Below are 19,247 nucleotides of genomic sequence, written 5' to 3'. Positions count from 1 at the left end.
TCCTCGGGATTGCTCGCTACAACCGCCCGCAGCCAGCCCCAACCCCATTGGCTGCCCTTCGCCCCGCCCCTCCGCGGGCTCCTCCCATTGGCCCGGTGCCGCGGGGGCTCTTGGGTGTTGTAGTCCGCGGCCCGTGAGGGCGGGGGCGCTCCCGGCATGCCTTGCGCGGGCGGGACTAGTTCCGGCGGCGGCGCTCACCGGGGCGCAGGTGAGGGAGCGGCGGGGTTGGGACGGGACAGCGGCCGGGAGCGGCAGTAGCGGCAGTTAGCGGCGGCTGGTGGCGGCACTCACCTCTGGGGCCGGCCCCGGGCGCTTCCAGTACTCGGTGTGCCCGTGGCCGCAGCGGTTCCTCCCCGCTCGCTGAAGTCTGCGATGCTGAGGCCGCGTTGCTAGCAGGGCCGCGAGGGAGGCAGGTGTGGGGATAACGGCCCCGGAGCCGTTCCGCTGTGAGATGTCCGGTAACAGGCGTGTGGCGGCCGCTGTGGCGGCTCCAGCCGCTGGGCTCGCCTCAGGTGCGTTGTTGTGTGACCGGAGCGAGCCCGGGCCGAGCCCTGCGGGTGCCGTGTCCCGCTGCCTTGGCGGGCACGGCCCCTGGCAGGGGCACTGTGCTCCCTAATGTGGCTGTTCAAATGCTTTTGTGCCTCTTACTTCGTTTTCCTGAGGTTGTTTGATGGGCTTTAATGTGCCTGAGAGTGACACGCTCGGGGTAGAATCACTCAGCTTGGAGAGGACCTTTAAGGTGATTGAGTCCAAACATTAAAAGATTAAGAGCTTGATGTATTTTGTGTATTTTCAGCTGATGTGGGTAGGATTGAACTCGAGTATAGTGGATGCAGGAATGTTTTCTCTCACCCACCTCAGGAACCTGGTGTGGTTCCTGCAGCTGTGATTTGTGCTAACCCAGTCAGTCAGTGAAGGATACATTGCAAAAATGAGATGTTCTGGTTCCTGTTGTGCCTGATCTGGTAACAATTGCACCTAAAAAAGGATGTGAGGAGGCTTTTTACTCTCTGATAAGTTGTTGCTGGTTTAGTGGAACTAGAGCAAAGTCAGGAGCAGAAGGGGAGTGTGTTCCTCCTCTGCTCTGCCCTGGTGTGGCCTCACCTCGAGTCCTGAGGGCAACCACAATATCAGAAGGATCTAAAGCTGCTGGAGAGTGTCCAGAGCAGGGACCTGGGCATGGGGAGGGGTCTGAGGAGCAGCTGAGGGCACTGGGATTGTTCAGCTGGAGAAGGAGACTGAGGGCAGAGCTCAGGGGGGCTGCAGCTCCTCCCCAGGGGCAGCTCTGATCTCTGGGACAGGGACAGGGAATGGCTGGAGCTGGGCAGGGCAGGCTCAGGCTGCATTTTGGGAAAGGTTCTTCCCCCAGAGGGTGCTGGCACTGCCCAGGCTCCCCAGGGAATGGGCACAGCCCCGAGGCTGCCAGAGCTCCAGGAGTGCTTGGACAGCACTGCCAGGGATGCCCAGGGTGGGATTGTTGGGGGGTCTGTGCCAGGGCTTGGACTGGATGATCCCTGGGGGTCCCTTCCAATTCAGGATATTCCATGACTCTATTGTCAGTTTACTGGCTCAGTTGGAACCTCCAGCAGCCTCCACACTTGTCGTGCCTTGGGTGTCCCTATTTTGGGACAGAAGGGCACATGTGGATGTCACCTGTGCTTGTGGGAGGGGATGAGAGCGAGTGAATTGAGCAGAGTCTGGAGCTGAGCAGTGCCTGCTGAGGGTGACTAACAGGCAGTGGTGCATTTGTTCTGTGGTGGGGGCTGGTTGCTTCTCAAATCACCTCCCATTTATTGTAGTGGGGTGCTTTTTGTGTCAGTTTTCATACAAAGTTTATTTTTTCTCCACCCTCGGATTTGCTCAAACAGCAAACTCCAAATCCAGGGCAGTGTGGGGTTTGCTGCCTGCTCTGTGCTCCAACACTGTAGAGCTCTGACCCTGATAAATAGCTGAGTGCTGATGGATTAAATTTAATAATAATAATAACAACAGCAGCCTCACAGGTGTCATGGCTTGACCCCAGCTGGTTACCAAGTACCAGGCTGCTTCTCTTCCCTGCTCCATCCCAGTGGGATGGGGAGGAGAATCAGAAAAGAAAGTAGAAAACCTTATGGCTTGAGGTAAGAACAATTTAATTATTGAAGCAAAGTAAAACATAATGATAATAATAATTATAATTAGAAAATAAACCCAAAAGAAACTGAAAAGCAGTATGGTTGCTCAGCACCTGCTGATTCCCATCCCATGTCCAAGCTCTGGTTGGCCCCTCCCAGCCACTGGAAGTACATGAATTCCATACTCTGTGGAATGGAATATCCCTCTGGCCAGTTTGGGTCAGCTCCCCCCCACCAGCTTCTTGGGCACCTCCTTGCTAGCAGATGGGAGGCTGCAAAGTCCTTGATTTAGGGTAAGCACTGGATAGCAGCAACCAAAGCATCAGTGTGTTATCAGCATTCTTCTCATCCTAAATCCAAAAGCAGCCTGTGCCAGCTGCTGGCAAGACAGTGAACTCTCTCCCAGCTGAAAGCAGGACAGCAGAGCTGAAGGAGGCCTCTAACAAGTGTGAACTTGTCACTCTGTCCCAAAGCAGGGGAACAGCCTGTGAATGTTCAGGAGGTCTTGGTCAAACTTATTTTTAGTAACCTGCTGTCCCTCAGTACTCTCATGTTTACTTTTACAGGGATTTTTGTGGGCTTTATTTAAAATGTTCTCTGCAATGACTTGAACTTCTTAGGTTCTGCTGTGGCTGCCCCTGGATCTCTGGAAGTGTCCAGGGCCAGGTTGGACAGGACTTGGAGCAACATGGGATAGTGGAAGGTGTCCCTGCCCATGGCTGGGGGTGGGACAGGATGGGCTTTGAGGTCCCTCCAACCCAAACCATCCTGGTATTCCATGATATGATGGATTATTATGTATTGGATGCTTGTGTCACATGTCCCCTCCAGACTCCTCCTCTTTGCACCAGACAACCCTGATTTCATTTCATTCAGGTCTTTTCATTTCAGTCCTGAGGTTCTGATCACTCTTGTTGTCCTGGAGATTGTGAGCAGCTGTCCTTAGATGCTTGCAGAGCTGACAACCTGCTAAAGTTCAGTCTGAGGGGACATCTCAGAGATTTAAAAAATAAAAAGCAGATATGTAGGCAGAGCACAGGGGAGGTGTAAGAGGCTGAAGGTCCTGGATGTTCTGTTCTGTCCTGTCCTTATTGCCCTGCTGACTGTGGATCACCTCACCAAGGCTGCATTGGTAACTTGCACCTGAGAGTGGCTGATTCTGACAAAGACCAAACACCTGAGTGGTTTATAATTAATGTACCAAATTAACAAGGAGGGTAGAGAACAACGAGCTAGACTTGCACCCAAATGTGCTTCTATAAACTGCCCTGGGTTCTACCTCCTTTCACTCACTGCATTTTGGCCTACCTGGGGCAGCTTTAATCTGTTTTTGTGAGAAACTCCTACTTTGCCCCTTATGATCCACTTCAATCCACTTAGCTCTCCTTGTGTTTTGTTTGTGAGGTGTACAGGCCCTTATTCCTATCTGAGGCCTCTGGGTTGCCCAGTGCACTGCAAGTTGCTGCTGTCAGGCAAAGCAGGTGCTTTTGCAGATATTTTTTAAGGGAAATAATTTCTTACCAGCTGATAGAATGAAATAGATAGGGCTTTTGTAGTCTTAACAAGCTGAGAATGAAGGAGGGGAAGAAAAGGAGGGTGGGAGAGAAAGGATCCAGGTGGGGAGTGAAGAGGTAGGAATGAATGAAAGGTGTTTTCTCGTAAGAAATAGGGCTGGCGCTTGCAAGGCAAAGACTCCCAGTTGCTCAGAAAACAGGAGTATGGTCTTGAAATGTTACAGCTGAGGGAATCTGAGGAGCAGCTGCTGCTGAAAGACCTGTTCCTGCTCTCTTTTATTCCTCATTTGGCATTTGCCCGACCCCAGAATGAATCCAAGGAGTTAAATTGGTGAGAAGTTACCAGGAAGAAGGACTTTATGTTGGCTTAGCTTATGTAGAGGGACCAGGCAAGCCCCAGGAGTGCTGTATGGTGGGCAGTGAGACTGCAGGGAGTGGGAAGCAATTCCCATGGGATTACCTGGAACGAGCTGCCCAGAGGGGCTGTGGATCTCCTTCCCTGGAGATATTCAGAACCCACCTGGACACAGCCCTGTGTAATGTGCTCAGAGGTTGGGTGAGATGACACCCAGTGGTTCCTTGCAACCCAAACCACTCTGAGATTCTGTGCTGGAGGCTGGATTCTGTGTCCTGGAGCTGCAGCTGAAGCCCTCAGCTGCTGGATGCAGCTGTGCTGAGCAGCACTTCATGGAGTGCCAGACAAGAACCCTCTCCTGTGAGAGGTTCAAATGATTAGTCTGCAGTTGCTCCCTAAGGCCAGGCTTGGGATAAACCTTTCAGGCAGTCCTGGAGCTGGAGGAGCTGTGTAATTAAGTTGTGTCTGCAGGAGAGGGGGTGTGCTTGGATAACGAATGGGTAGGTGTGCTGCTGCTCCCAGTGTTTCAGCATTTTCCAGGATTCACTGAGCTGGGGCTGGGCTGCCCCTGAAGGGCTGAAACAATAAATGGTAGAAACAATCTGCTTACAACCTGATGACAGTGGAGGGTGCACCCTCTTCAGGTGACAGAGTGGTTTTGGGAGCAGTGGGCAGTTGTCATTATTAGTGACTGTGTCTTAATTTAATCAGGACCATCCTGTAATGCAAGACAGATGGACAAGACCAGGAATGTTTGACACATGAATTCTTAATTCTCTCCCTGCATTATAGAACATGCAGAGCAAGAATTACATCCTTTTGTAAAACACTAAACCTACCTTCAGGTCTTAAATAGATGTTTAGTTTTCTCTTGCTGAGGTTATTCAAAGCTGCCTTAGGCATGTTTGGATTAGACAGGGAGGAAATGAAGCCACTGCCTCTGCAGTCTTAAAATGAGATTTGAAAGATGTGGGGTTGAGCATTATTGCCTTTTTATTTTTCCAGTGTATTGGAATCCCAGAGTTCTCTACAGCAAGAGAAAACTTCCAGCAAAATCTTCTCAGCAGCAGTTATTGCTTTGCACTGAGGAGTCAATCAAAATTGAGGTAAGAATTGGAAACCCCACACATCTGAGCTGGCCTTACCTTCCAAGCCTGTGGCAGCGTGGAGCTCTAATTGTATGGAAAGCAGGGATCAGCAGCTGAGTGCTGTGCTCTGGTTTGGCTCCTCAGGGCAGGATGTCGGAGCTGAGCGACGAGGCCAGCGAGTCGGAGCTGCTGAGCCGCAGCCTCTCCATGTGGCACGGGGTGGGGCCCGTGCTGTGCCGCGAGGAGCTGGACGTGCCCCTGGACCTGCACACGGCCTCCTCCGTCGGGCAGTACCAAGTGGTGCAGGAGTGCATCCAGCGGTGAGAGGGGCTGGGCTGGGCGGGGCACGGCTGGGTGCCACCTGCTGCAGGTGTGCTTGTCACCGGTGCCACGGCTGGGTGCCGCCTGCTGCAGGTGTGCTTGTCACCGGTGCCACGGCTGGGTGCCACCTGCTGCAGGTCCACTTGTCACCTGTGCCACACTGGTCGGGGCAAGACATCACTGGGACTCCCAAAGGGTTCTTGGCAGGACGTTTCCAGTGGCAAATCTGCTGATAAAATTGACCTCTTTAGTGTTCTAGTAGGAGGTCTGTCCCCCCCGTGGCAGGGGGTGGAATGAGGTGGTCTTTAAGGTCCCTTCTACCCCAAAGCATTCTGTGATTCTGCAATCTGGGGGAGGTTCTGCTGGAGCCAGTAGAAATTCCCATGCGGACTTCAGTGCTAGGTGATAACAAGAGTCTGCAGAAGCCAGCTGTGGTCCACAGCTCCAGCACAGTAGTTCATGTGATTTCTTTCTTCTGTTCCTTAGTGGAGACCTGGATTTGAACCAGAGGAACTGTGGGGGCTGGACCCCACTCATGTATGCTTCCTACATTGGCCATGACAACATCGTGCACCTGCTGCTGGAAGCGGGAGTGAACGTGAACATCCCCACCCCAGAAGGCCAGACTCCCCTCATGCTGGCCTCCAGCTGTGGCAATGAGAGTGTGGCTTACTTCCTTCTACAGGTGTGTATCCCATAAAACACAGGTAAAGCCACAGCACGTGGTTTAAATGCTCAGGGTGGGATGATCCACAAGCTGCCACTTTGTGTTCTGTTGTGAGGTCTGCTTTGTGGTGGGATTTAATTTAACTCCTGGTGTCCCAGCATAAAGGGGCAGTGGCTGAAAGCCTGAGCAGAGCAAATGCAGTAAAGAATATTGTCTGTTCTCTTGCAGCAAGGGGCAGAGCTAGAGATGAAGGACATCCATGGCTGGACTGCCTTGTTCCACTGCACCAGTGCCGGGCACCAGCAGATGGTCAAATTCTTACTCGAGAATGGGGCAAATGCCAACTGCAAGTAAGGAATCTGTCATTTCGTGTGGGAATCCTTAAAATCGGAGGGTTTTGGGAAAGCTGTAAAAGGCAGGTCTCAGAAATAAAAGAACTGTGATTAGGGTTTCATGTACATAAACCCCTGGTCGGCAGTAATTTCATTGTCATTTCATTGTCATTTCATTGTCATTTGTCATTCATGAAAGCATTCGTTGTCATTTGTCGTTTGGTATGAAAGCAACAGGTGGCAGATGAACACACTCCAGCAGACACCTGCTTTTGTCTTCCCCCTGTACCTCAGGATGTGGCACAGCTAATACAGGGACAGGTGACCTGCAAACTAAATTGAAGTCTGCCCATACTGTCACTGTTTATTAAACTAAGATCAAGGGAAGTTATATTTACTGCTTGTTTAATTATCAGCTAAACACTGACACCTTCTGAACTCAATAAGTGCACTTTGTAAGTCTTTTTATTGATTTTTTTTTTATATACTCAGAGTTCAGGTTGGTTTTTGAAGTGTGCCCTGCATTCCCATGCCTTGGGGACCACCACACATTTAGGCATGGGGAATTACCTGAGGGCAAAAAGAGGTTCTTACTTTATTAGCTCCTGCAAAAGTGATTTGGGCTCTTAAAGGCAGATCTGCAGCTGGAAGAGTAATCTGTTGCTGTGCAGCCAATTTAGGAACACTAAATCTCTACAGGGAGTTAATTCTACAGCAGGACAGCCAGTACATCATAGAGTCTGTGATCAGCAAAGGTTGAGGGGTGCAAATGCTCTGTTAGGGAATGGCAGAACTTCAGCCGTGGTTATACCTGTCCATGTGTGTGTTCTCTCCTCAGGGAGCCAGTGTATGGATACACACCTCTGATGGAAGCAGCTGCTTCTGGCCATGAGATAATTGTTCAGTACCTTCTCAATCATGTAAGTGTCCTGACAGTTCTCTGTGTAGCTGAAAGTCTGGTTCCAGCCCTCAGAAGAACTACCACAAATTTGACACCATGCTTTTTTTGGCAGTGTTATGTTTGCTCCTTGATGACAGTCACCTCTGAAGTCCCAGACTTTCAGGACTGTTTTCAAAGTTTTTGCTTTCTGCAGACTGGTACCATGATTTTACACTGGCCTTGCAGGAACAGGAGTGAGGTCTGTCTGTCCAGATATAACTGAATAATGACTGAATTAGAAAACAACTGAAGCTGTAATTTTTCTATTGTGTTTACAGGCTAGCATGCTTAGGCTACTGGACATCTGCATCCAGAAGCTCATGAGCATGCAGGGCTCTTACACAGTTTGGTTTAAATCCCCTTTGACTGGTCCAGCTTACTGCCAGAAGGAGGCAGCAATGCAAAACACTTCAGATCAAACAAACCTGTTCCCAGTGGCAATGCACAAGAGCCCTGGGCTATTTGGCATTCAGGAATTGGAAAAACTGGAGATAAGTAGAAAGGCATTCAGGGTATTAGTGCAGCTTGAACTGTCTGTCAAAGGTGAGCCTGGATTGCTGATGGAGGAGCTAAGACAATTTTGGGGTTTTTTTTGAAATACATATATATTTTTTACACTGCCCTCTGCCATGTGCACTTAACCAGTTTGTTTTTTGGGTTTTTTTTTTTTTGCAGGGAGTGAAGGCAGATGTCAGAGATAACACTGGAGCCACAGCACGGACCCTGGCCATGAAGTATGGCCACACCAAGATTGTGGGGCTGATAGATTTGCATGCAGCCCCAGTGCCCAAGGTCTTCTGCAGAGGTCCAGGTAACACATGTTTGTTCCATTTTAAGATGGAACCTGAAGTGAGGTGTTTGATAGTTTGAAAGTATGTTATACTGTGTAGATGGGGTAGTGCTACCTGGAAAATTTCTACCTGAATTTCTATCCTGGAAATTCCAGCTTTTCTGAGGATGAAAGAGGCATGAAGCCAACAACTCTTGTCTGCTGGCCCCTTTCTGACCTAGGTTAGCTGTTCCACCCTCACTCTTTAACATTTCTATTTTTCTTTCTACTGCACTTATAGGACCAGTAGCAAGTAAAACAGGCAAATGACTTGCTGTGCTGCTAACAACCTGTGTTTGAACTACAGGCAACTATGAGGAGCTGAGTTCTTCAGATGAATCATATTCTGCTCCCCAGAGACAGAGACCTGCTCGTAGGACCAAGGGTCCCAGCATCCATGAGGGGCCCCAGGCCTTGGCCAAGATCACAGCAATTGGCCTTGGGGGAAGGAAGCAGTCTTGCTATGGTGAGGAGAGTTGGGAGCTTGAGGGACAGTCCCCTGAGACCTCAAATGCACTGCACCTGTTCCTGCTGTCCAGTTTGATTTGTTGGGATTCATGTGTGGTTTGTACAGAACAAAGATAGCTTTGTATGAAGGTGTTCACTGTCCAGTCTCTTGAGTTAGAAAGAAAACCCCCTGAACTCTTTTGTCAAGGCTGGATATCAATAAGTGGGATACTTTTCTGCTCTCACCTCAACTACTGTTCCCCTGACTCTTGAGAACAGTTCAGTTTCACTTTTTAGGCAGGCTCAAAAGTTTGAGACCCTTTCTGAAGCTGATGACAGGGAGGTGCTCACAGCGGCTGAGAAATCAATGACCGTAAGAATGAACTTGTGAGTTTTGCCTTCCCTGATGCTTGAAATGCTTCTAAAAATGAAATTGCAAAACCTTTGCAATAGACCAAGAGAAAGATGATCCCAGTTAGACATCCTGATGCAGTGCTAGGAGGTTTGTTTTGCTGTCTGTCACAAGTATTTCTCAGACTGGTTGCCTAGAATAACCAAGATTATGGACTTGAAACATGTTCAAAGCTCAGTTCATTCTCTTAAACGCAAGTCTGTGAGTCTGTGTTATCCCCCAGGCTGTATTGGAATGATACTGTCAGCTTCTTAAATGCCAGTGGGTGTTTTAGCACAACTGCAGGAGGGTTGGTTTTGCAGGGTGTGCAGGGCTGCTCTCCTAAGCAGCTCTTTCTCCCCTTTTTGAGTATAATATATATAATTTGAGTATAACAAGGAGAGGGAGTGCTGGAAGCTGCTGTTTAAGGTACATCTCTGCGATAAGGTGTTTTCTCTGACTTTCTTTCAATGTAAGCATGTAAATGAAGTTCGTGTGCTCATGTGAGGGAACTGCAGGAACCTGCATTTCTCAGGTGCTTTCTGTGCTTTTTAGAATGAAACTTGTCAGTTGTGAGCAGAGTCTCTCATTTTGGTTATTTTCAGATCCAGAAGGGGTTACATTTTCTGCAGGAGCCTCCCTGATTAACTTGCATCCTAATTTCTGTTCTCCCTCCCGGTTGCACACAGAGCAGGTGCCCCCTCAGGGCTATGTCACCTTCAGCAATGATGGCAGCTGTGTGCCCGGTGTCATCCGGTACAGAGACGTCACCTCCCCGATCAACGAGCTGGACGTGGACAGCAGCAGCAGCAGGGGTGAGTCACTGTCTCGGAAATGTGGTACACACCTGGGTGAGAGTCCAGGCCTTGGCTTCCTTTCCCACTAAGATGCTGAGATTGGAATGTCTGTCCTGAGGGAGGGCTGGGATGGTTTAGCTACAGGAGATAAAGCTCAATTTCATCAATTTGTACAAATAGTCTGAAGGAGGGTGGGATGAAGACAGAGCATGGCTGTTTCCAGAAGTGTCTCTGGTGGCAAACAGACTTTGGGAAAGAAGAGTGCTGGGGATCAGATGTGAAATCTCTGCTTCAGGATCATCTTCTGTCCTGAGTGCTGCATGTGAAGCCTTGCTCTGAATCTCACCTTCCTTTACACCTCCGGGAGGCTTTGCTGGTAGTTGTGCAACAGAACCAGAATGTAACCAAGTTGTACTTCAATATTTTTTTCCTGTTCCTTTCCAGAGGATAGTGCTTTGTCCAGCAACAGCTTGGGAACCATCAGGAGCAGCAGCAGCAGCAGCAGTGAATGCCTAATTAGAATCCCAGGAGTCAGCAGTGAAGGCTCCTTGGAAAGCAATGAGGTGGATTTTCTTTTTTTTGCTTTCAGCTTGGGCAGTGCTTTCACCCTTGGGAGACTCTACTCTCATGGGAGCCTGTAAGGCCAGGCTGGGTGAGGAAAGGCTCTTCCAGGGACAGGAAAACCAAGGAAGGGGAAGAGGTTGGAGGTTACTCGCAGCTCACATGGGTCAAGGCAGCTCTGGGGCTGCAGTACAAAAGGGCCTTTAGGTCTTGGAGGAGCCTGCACTTGTTAGCCTCCCTGATTCTGGCATCTCTGCACAATCATCCTTTCCATTCTGTGGGTGGTTTTTTCTTTTCCAGGACTCTGACCACACCAACAGCCCCCCAAGTCGGAAACAAGCCAAGAGCTTTAAGGGCAAGGCCCGCTACAGCAACAGTGACAGCCAGTGGAGCCACTGCCTGGGGAAGGCTGGGGGCTGCTGCCAGCACCTGGTCCTTCCTGAGCCCCCGGCCTACACAGGGCCCCAGGTAACCACAGACTTGTCCTGCAGGCTCTGTCACTGTGCCAGCTGTGGGAGGCTTTTCCAAGGTTACCACCTTGGAAACACCTTGTATTCCAAACTTAAATGCTTGTGAAACACCAGTTTCTTGTAGAGGAGCTGTTTGCTGAGATGTTGCTGTTGCTGGGAGGGGTTTCCTAGACCCTTCAGGCCTGTGGGTGGGCTATCAAACCTGGCAGTGGGGTGGGCTGGTGTAGCTGATTCTGTGTCATTCTGCTCTGCACTTGTTAGAAGAGGCGTGGCTGCAGCAGAGGCCAGTGCCGGTGTGTGACTGTGGAGAAGGGCAGGGAACCACAAGAAGTTGTAGTTGCTGCTGGAACCCAGAAAGGTGTTACAACAGCATGAGGAAGCAAATATTTATAATTAGGAGTAATGGTGGTGCTTTTGTTGAGAGGGTGTAACTAAGTTTCTTTTGTCTGGGCTGCAGGACCTGGCAACATTCCTTGAGGAGATTGGGTGCCTGAAGTACCTGCAAGTGTTTGAGGAGCAGGACGTGGACCTCCGGATCTTCCTGACCCTCACAGAGAGTGACCTGAAGGAAATAGGCATCACGTGAGTGTGTCTGTCCTGTCCTGTCCCTCCCAGCTTCCCCTGCAAACCACGTTCAGCCTGGTCAGGAAGGTTTAGCTGGGGAGGGCTGCTCTCTTCTGGCTGCCTCCCACACAGTTTGACATCCCTGTGTCCTCAGCTGTAACACGCTCCTGCTTCTGGAGGTACCTTGGAGAGACCAGACACTGCAGAGGTGCTCATGGTGTCCTGTTGTGCTCAGGGACAGGTGGTGCAGGGCTTGACCCGTGTTGGTTCCATCCCCCCAGGCTGTTTGGCCCCAAGAGGAAGATGACCTCGGCCATCGCGCGCTGGCACAGCAGCGCCCGCCCGCCCAGCGACGCGCTGGAGTTGGCCTACGCCGATCGGCTGGAGGCGGAGATGCAGGAATTGGCCATCCAGCTGCACAAGGTGAGGCTGCTGCCAGCTCCTCAGGGCCCTACGCCCCGCAGGAAGCGATCAGTGACGTGGTTTTGTTGTGCCTCTGATGGTTTTTCCTTCACCTCAAGCCACGACTTACAGTGGACATGCTTGGTATACAAAAGGCACAAGTACAGCTTACCCACTCCTCATCCTTGGTGCTCCTTCTTTCTGGTTCCCATCCAACTGAGAACTATAGGAGCCAGGGCAGGAATCAAATTCCTACTCTTTCCCAGCTGTGTCATTTTTATGGGGCAGTCTCGGTGAACAGATTTGTGTTGTTTTGGGAGATTTGGACTCATTAGTAACTTTGTAAACAGAGAGGAAGGGGAATTGTAACTGTGGGGCTAGGCTTAGTGTGGAGAGAACCTGTACTCAGTGTACAAGCTTCATTCAGCTTCCTTTCCTCCTGGAAAGGAATATTCTGGCTGCCTGAGGCATTAAAAGAGCAGAGAGTCGAGAGATGTTCAGTGCTCCCAGCCTGATCCCCAGTGTGCTCTGCTGCAGAGGTGTGAAGAGGTGGAGGTGATGAAGGGCCAGGTGTGCCAGGAGCAGAAGCTGCGTGCAGTGGCTGAGAGCTGTTTGATGGAGCGGGATGAGACCTGGAATGCCATCCAGTGCCAGCTCAGAGAGGCTCAGGCCATCACTACAGATGCTGGAGTCCTGCTGGATCAGATCAAGTAAGTCATTCCTGGGAAGGGACACTGAGACTGCTGGGAAATAGGATTTGGGGTCATATTGGCAGCCTTACAGGTGATGCTCAGGGTAAGGCAGGAGAGCTCACCTGGCACTTGAACACATTTGGATCCTGACTTTCCCTAGTGAAAGGCCACAGCCATGGGAGCACATGTGAAGCTTGGTTCAGATGCATGAGCTGGAAGTGGCCTTTTTGGGGGTGCTGGGGTGCTCCTGTTTCAACTAGAAGGAACCAAAAGACTGAGGCTGTGCCTACCCAGGGTAAGACTTGGTGATCAGGACCTTTTTGAATACAAGGAGGAGTTTTTAACCCATACCCTGGCAAAGGAATGTGCAGTAACTCACAAGGGAAGAGTATTTTTCTTGCAACTCTGTGACAGCTGGCAGAATAATCTAAATAACCTCCTGTCACTCCTTTTACTACTACTCCTTTTTGTGGTGCTTGTCTCTGTGCCCCAGTTAGACTCCTCTCATGGGCCTTGTTCTGTCCAGTGATACAATAGGGACATCCCTGAAAGTGGCATAAATCCTGCTGCTTATGGATCCTAGCCCAAGAGAGTGGGGTCTGCTGGCTTCCAAGCCAGGGTGAGCTGAAGTTGGATCCAGAAGCTCAGCAGAGCAATATTCCCACTGCAAGGGGCAGAGCCTGGCTTTTCCCCCTGACTGAGGTGCTGAGGCTGCTGTAGAAAGGCCCTGTCATGTTCTGAACCATACACAGCTTGAATTGGTGGGATGGTGATGACAGCCTGAGAACCTGGGTGCCCCTCATACCTCTCCTGAGGTCGGTTCCTTTGCCCATTAGAAACCTTGGATTGGGCCTGAGTCTCCCACAGACCAGCACAGCCCCTGGCTTGGGCTTCCTGCTGCTCACCCCAGCCCCTCCTTGTCTTGTCCCCCCACAGCTCCTCTGTGCCCAGGGCAGAGCTGGCTGTGGCTGCAGATAGGGAGCAGTGGCTGGGAGCTGAGCAGTGCCAGCACCCCAGGCTTGGGCTGAGGCGCCACTCCCTCCTCCCGGGAAGCAGCAAGGAGCAGGTTGTACCCCAGGGCCTTAGAGGCGCTGCCCAGGCACCCCAGGCAGGAACTGCAGGCTGTAGGATGTGCAGTGTCACTGCCAGCCTGTCCCTGTCCTGCTGATGGCCTGGCTGTGGTTTGGCAGGAGCTGCCAGGCAGAGCTGTCGTCCCGGCTGGCCCCGGAGCGGCCGGGCGAGGGAGCACCGGACACGCGGGAGCAGCGCGGCACCGGGGAGAGCGAGCGGCCCGGGGAGCGCCCAGGTGAGCCCCAGGAGAGCCCAGGGCAAAGCCCTGCTTGCCTTTCCTTGCTGAAAGTCAGACCATTGGGAATGGTTGAGCAGCCAGACTCTTAGAGTGAGTTGAATTCTTGCTCTCAGGGTATTTGGAGTAGAACTTGCAGAGTTTCTCAGCAAGTTTTGGGGTCTGGCAGGCGTTCGCTAAAAGGGCAGAGGTGTAGCACAGGCCCCAGTGACAGCCCTGCTTCAGGGACCTGTGGCTGCACCTTGGGTTTGTTACCACCCTGTGCACTGGAGCAGGGTCTGAACCAGAAAGGGTGGTTGGTTCCCTAACCCAGGTTGGCGATTTTGCTGTTGGATCCATGGGACAAACCTCTGTGGCTGGGCAGGCCTGACCCAGCAGCTCCTTATCCCTAGGAGCTGGTAAATGATCCTTGAAAGTGCTCAAGGCCAGGTTGAAGGGAACTTGGAGCAACCTGGTCTAGTGAAGGATGTCCATATCCATGGCAGGGGGTGGAATGGGATGGGCTTTGAGGTCCCTTCCAACCTAAATCATTCCATGATTCTGAGATTCTATTATCTTGCTGCCTGTGACATGTTCCTAGTGACCTGTTCTTTGCTGCCTGTGTCTTAGAAGTGAGATAAGCAGAGATCCTGTTGATTTCTGTCCACTATAGTCAATCCCTTTGAAATTCTTTTAATAAACAACCCAGCCAGTCTAAAAACATAAATTCCTAAGTGGTAGAATTGCCAGAAAACCCCTCAGTTTGGCACAGGCAGCTCCAGCTCTCTTCCTATCTGATTCAGAGGCCCTAACTGGAATCCCTTTGGCTGGGGATGCTTCCCAGCAACACCAGCCCCTTGTGTGCTCTGTCCCAGAGAACTGCAGATGGATTAACTGTGTCCCTGTCCTTGCAGTGCTGGAAGGGTGGCCACCTTCCCTGAAGTCCCTGAGCTTGCCTGAGCTGTCAGCTGTGCTGGAGGAGTGTGTGGGAGAGATGGGTAAGCTGGGAAGGACTCTGGGCATGTGGAGGAACTGTTGTGCTGGGGGAGGCATGGCTGGGTGGGGTTTGGTGGTTTGGAGTTGTTGTTGGGAGAATCCTTGCTTGTTCGGGGAAGTCTCCAGGCTCTGGAGTTGGTGCTGTTCTTGCTGCAGATCTTGGGCTCTGCATCATCCCCTGGTGGCAGGTCCAGGCTGAGAGGTGGGGGGTGGTCCCTGCATCTCCTGCACGGTGGTGAGATCTGCTGGGGAAGTAGTTCCCAAATCCTGTGTCCTGTTCTACTGGTGACAGGAAATTGTCCCAGCTACTTACAGACAGTAGAGACACCCCTGTCCTCAGAGCAGGAAGGCAGCACAGCAGTGGCTGAGGGCAGCCTGTTCTTTCCTGCTTCCTGGCCCCTTCCTAATGCTTCTTTTTCCCTTTGGTTTGTCCTCAGGAAAAGCTCTGCAGACTGTGACTCAAAACCTCCAAAGGCTCCAAGCCCTGGGGCAGAGCGGGCAGAGCTGGCCAAAGCCATAACCGAGCCAGGAGGGTGAGTGGGAACAGCTGCCCTGCCCAGTCCCAGGCGGTGGCACTGAGGGGACACCGTCCCTCACTGCCAGTCCCAGGCGGTGGCACTGAGGGGACACCATCCCTCACTTCCACATGCCCAGAGCTTGCTTGGAGCCCACACACCATTCTTGTGTGCCCTCTGGTTGGTTCTCCCTTTGGAAAATCTGTAGCCCCCTTGTCCCTGTGTCCCAGCAGAGGGTGACTGTCCCTTTCTCCTGGTGGCTGCAGGAATTCTGACGTCGGGTGACTGTTCCACCCGGAAGCTGAGTGTGCCTGGGAGAGGGAGCACGGGGCCGTGCCGGCAGCACCGCGGCTCTGCCGAGGGCCACCACAGCTGGCAGGGCACCGAGGAGGCCGTGGCCACCAGAGAACACAGCTGGGAGGAGAAGGGACAGCAGAGGACAACATCCAGCTGCTCTTGGGGCCTGACTCAAGGCTCTCAGGATCTTTGTTTGAAAGGTTTAGGTTTGGAGGAAAAGCCCCAAGCCTAGAAGTTTTGTCTGCCTTAAGCTTCTTGCAGCCCTTGTTGTTCAGGTCTGGGTGGTGGTAGAAAGATGACAGTTGCACACAGCAATCAATTTATTATCCTTTTCTGCATCCCAAGCTCCCCAGGGCCTCTGAAATGTGTCCCTGGCTCCTCTTGTGCCATGGGGATTGGCCCAGAGAATGGATCTGAGGCCATAAAAAAGGCAGTTTGTTGTGGAGAGGTGAAGGGAGTGGAGTTTGATGTTTGGCTCTTTGAGCTGCAGTGGAGCTCAAACTGCAGCCCTGTTCCTAGTTGGAATGTCTGCTCTACTGCCACCCCAGATCTGGGCTTCAAAGTCTGTTCCTCCAACCAGCCCACTCTGGTTCACTTTGGGTTCTTGCTGTCCTCAGGGGCTGGGTGTGATCACACTGGTGGTTTAGGAATGGCATTCACTGAAACACTCCCAACTCACCCACTCCCCCTCCTCACCTCCTCTCCCCTGGGGTGGGATGGAGAGGAGAACTGCAGGCACAGAAGGTGATGATCACTGGTAGAAATAAAAGCATTTTACTGGAAACCGCAATGAGATAAGGAACAGTAACAGCAACAACAGTAATAACAGAGCTGTACAGGAGAGGTCCTGGTCCTGCAGAAATGAACCCTGTCCTGGCCAGAAGCAGGACATCACTGTTACTCCATCCCCAGGAACTTGGCTTTGTGGTCAGTGCTCTATGGCAGAGGTCATTGGCCTGGTGTGCCAAGATCCCAGCAAGGCAGGGATCCCCTGGAAAGACAGGAGAGAGAGAAGGAAGAGCTGCGACTGCTGAGCTTCCCCTGCCTCTGGCAAGCAGGGGAGTGCCAAGGCAGCAGAGCAGGAGCAGGGATAGCTCTGTGCCCATGGGAGCTGGGCAAAGGAACCACAGTCCAGACAGAGCTGTGGTGCCAGGCTTTGCTCCTCAGCACTGCCTGCCTTTGACGTGCAGGCTTTAGTGCTGGGAAGGAGTTCTGCCAGGGCCTTGGTGGGTGGGCATTGCCAAGGACAGGCCTGTCCCTGGGAGTGGGTGAGGGTGCCAGGGACCTTGGTGTAGGGTGGTTTCCAGTGACTCTGTTCCTGTTTATTCCTGAATCCTCTAAGGGGGAAAAACACAACAATCAAAATCTGAAGTCTATGAGTGATGATCAGGATAAATCCCTTTGGGAAGAGGATGGAACTGTGTGTTCCTTGTGCTATTTGGACTTTGGGCACAGATCCCAAATACAAAAACCCATCCAGCTCCATCTTTTCAGCTGGTCACCCCCTCTGATGAGCTGCCTGTGTCCCTTCAGGCAGGGGTGACAACTGGTCTGCCTGCAGTGTCTGTGCTTCCTGGCTGTGCCCCCATGTGCCTGGCAGTGTCCCCCACTCTGGGGGCTGCTTCCTGCCTGTGCTTGCCTCCCACTCTCAGCACAGGGAACTGTTTTTTCATCTTGAACAAATGCCATGGAGCACATGGGCATCCAGTGCCAGCTGCAGGGTGAGGCTGCACGAGCTTCACCTTGAAGAGTTTGTTTGGGGTGAGGGAATTCTCCTCATGCAGCACCCCTGGAAACTCCTCCGAGGGCTGAGGCTGTGCTGGGAGCAGTGTTCAGGGTTTGTCCCTCATTCCCTGTCACTGGGGAGTTCCAAGGTCTCTCCCTAGCCTTGGTGGTGCCTCTGGCTGCAGTAATATGGGGGTGCTAGTGCTGTTTCCCTTGAATGTAAGGCAAACCTCCCAAAAAAACTCCTAAGGGGAAAGCCCTGGCTCAGCAGTGCCTCGGGGCACTGCAGGGGGCTATGCAGAACAGTGGCTGGAAGGTGACTACAGGGATTTAAGGCTTGCTTTGCTAAGTCTGAGCCTGGAATCAAGGAAGTTTGGGGATTAACAGGGTCTATCCAATAGACTAGAATGCCTGGGAAAAGGGGGAAAATGTGGCAGTGTCTGTGTGAAGGAAAAAGGCCCCAAGCAGGTGCTGCAGGTGTAAAGGCTTCAACAAGGGCTGTGACAGCACCCAAGGGCCCAGCTGAGAGGGGATCTTTGACAACCACCTCTCCCTGAGGAGGCAATTCCTTACCTGCAGGATGTGAAGCAGGATTCCTTGCAGCTAGGGGGGCTGTGCAGGCAGCAGGAGTCTGGTGCTACCCTAAGAGGAGCTGTCCATGGAAAAATAGCATTTGCTGATTTGGATAAATGAATAAAAGCTGAGAAGCCTGTGTGTGGTGTGTGGGTATCTTTGGAGGGAGCTGGGGCCTCCTGAATGAGTTCCCTGATTTATTATTGCAGGGCAATCAGGAATGCACACAGGGTTTTCCAGCCTACTCTGCCAGGAGGCTGCCGGCTCAGGGGCCTGGGCCTGCCTCAGCTCCCAGCACTGCCTGGCTGGGGGCTGTGGGAGTCCAGGGAGAGCTCAGAGTCCCTTCCAGGGCCTAAAGGGGCTCCAGGAGAGCTGGAGAGGGACTGGGGACAAGGGATGGAGGGACAGGACACAGGGGAATGGCTCCCCACTGCCAGAGGGCAGGGCTGGATGGGATATTGGGAATTAGGAATTGTTCCCTGTGAGGGTGGGCAGGCCCTGGCACAGGGTGCCCAGAGCAGCTGTGGCTGCCCCTGGATCCCTGGCAGTGCCCAAGGCCAGGCTGGGCAGGGCTTGGAGCTCCTGGGACAGTGGAAGGTGTCCCTGCCATGGCAGGGGTGAGATGGAATGGGCTTTAAAGTTCTTCTCCCCCCCTGCCCCCACCCTCCCCTCCATTCTGAGATTGAGCTGTCTGTGCCCACCAGCCCTTTCCCTCCCCTGCAGCAGACAGAAGCAGCAGGCTCTGCTTGTTGAAAAATAAATATTTATTTACATCTGAAAAGAGAGTTAATGTGTAAATTGGTCTCGTGGGGGTTCCATCGATCCAGGACCGTGACTCCAGGCTGGTGGAGCCTCTCTGCTTTGTGTGCTCGAGGCAGCTCCTCCCTGAGGCACTGGGAGAGGCTCCCCCAGCCCGTCGGGGAAGGGCAGGGTCTGGAGAACCTCCTGTGTCCGTGGGCATCTCCTGGAGCATCCCAGCTGCTTCCTCCTGCCTGGAGGGGACTCGTGAAAGGAGGGAATGTGATGGGAACGAGCTCTGGCAGTGTCTGTGCTGCTCCCGCGGGCCAGAGCGAGGGGCTGGGCTGGGGGTGTCTCAGCTCCTCCAGGCCAGCACAGGACCAGGCCAGGAGCAGCCCTGCTCACACCACACCACCTCAGCTGCTTCCCTTGCCCCTGAGCTTCCCGGGATCCACAGCCTGCTTGGCCGGGGGAGATGATCCTTTGGCACCCCGCTGGAAAGCAAACTGCCAGGATTTTAGCCAGCCTTTGGTTCCTGAGCTCTGCCAGCCTGGCAATCCAGCTTTCCCTCCACAAAGCAGGGGAGGCTGGGCTGGATGCTGAACCTGGCATAGGGGAGGTTGGGCTCTGCCCC

The 19,247-nt window shown here is 52.4% G+C and overlaps 1 protein-coding gene across 1 annotated transcript; it reads left to right on the top strand.

Annotated features, from left to right (window-relative positions):
* Positions 1-166: 166 nt before the first annotated feature.
* On the top strand, positions 167-18,586 carry ANKS3 (ankyrin repeat and sterile alpha motif domain containing 3). The gene is made up of 18 exons (XM_084216268.1): positions 167-208; positions 4,989-5,089; positions 5,216-5,391; positions 5,879-6,077; positions 6,288-6,409; positions 7,230-7,311; positions 8,007-8,142; positions 8,468-8,626; positions 9,688-9,813; positions 10,240-10,358; positions 10,657-10,824; positions 11,284-11,408; positions 11,672-11,813; positions 12,330-12,502; positions 13,675-13,790; positions 14,684-14,767; positions 15,203-15,298; positions 15,547-18,586. Exons 3-17 carry the CDS (start codon positions 5,222-5,224, stop codon positions 15,283-15,285), a joined length of 2,004 nt encoding a protein of 667 aa, XP_084072394.1. The 5' UTR covers positions 167-208; positions 4,989-5,089; positions 5,216-5,221; the 3' UTR covers positions 15,286-15,298; positions 15,547-18,586.
* The last annotated feature ends 661 nt before the right edge of the window (positions 18,587-19,247 follow it).

The sequence above is a fragment of the Fringilla coelebs genome (assembly GCF_963513975.1).
Source record: "Fringilla coelebs genome assembly, chromosome: 16".
Taxonomy (NCBI): Eukaryota; Metazoa; Chordata; class Aves; order Passeriformes; family Fringillidae; genus Fringilla; species Fringilla coelebs.
This window is presented reverse-complemented; position numbering and strand designations above follow the sequence as displayed.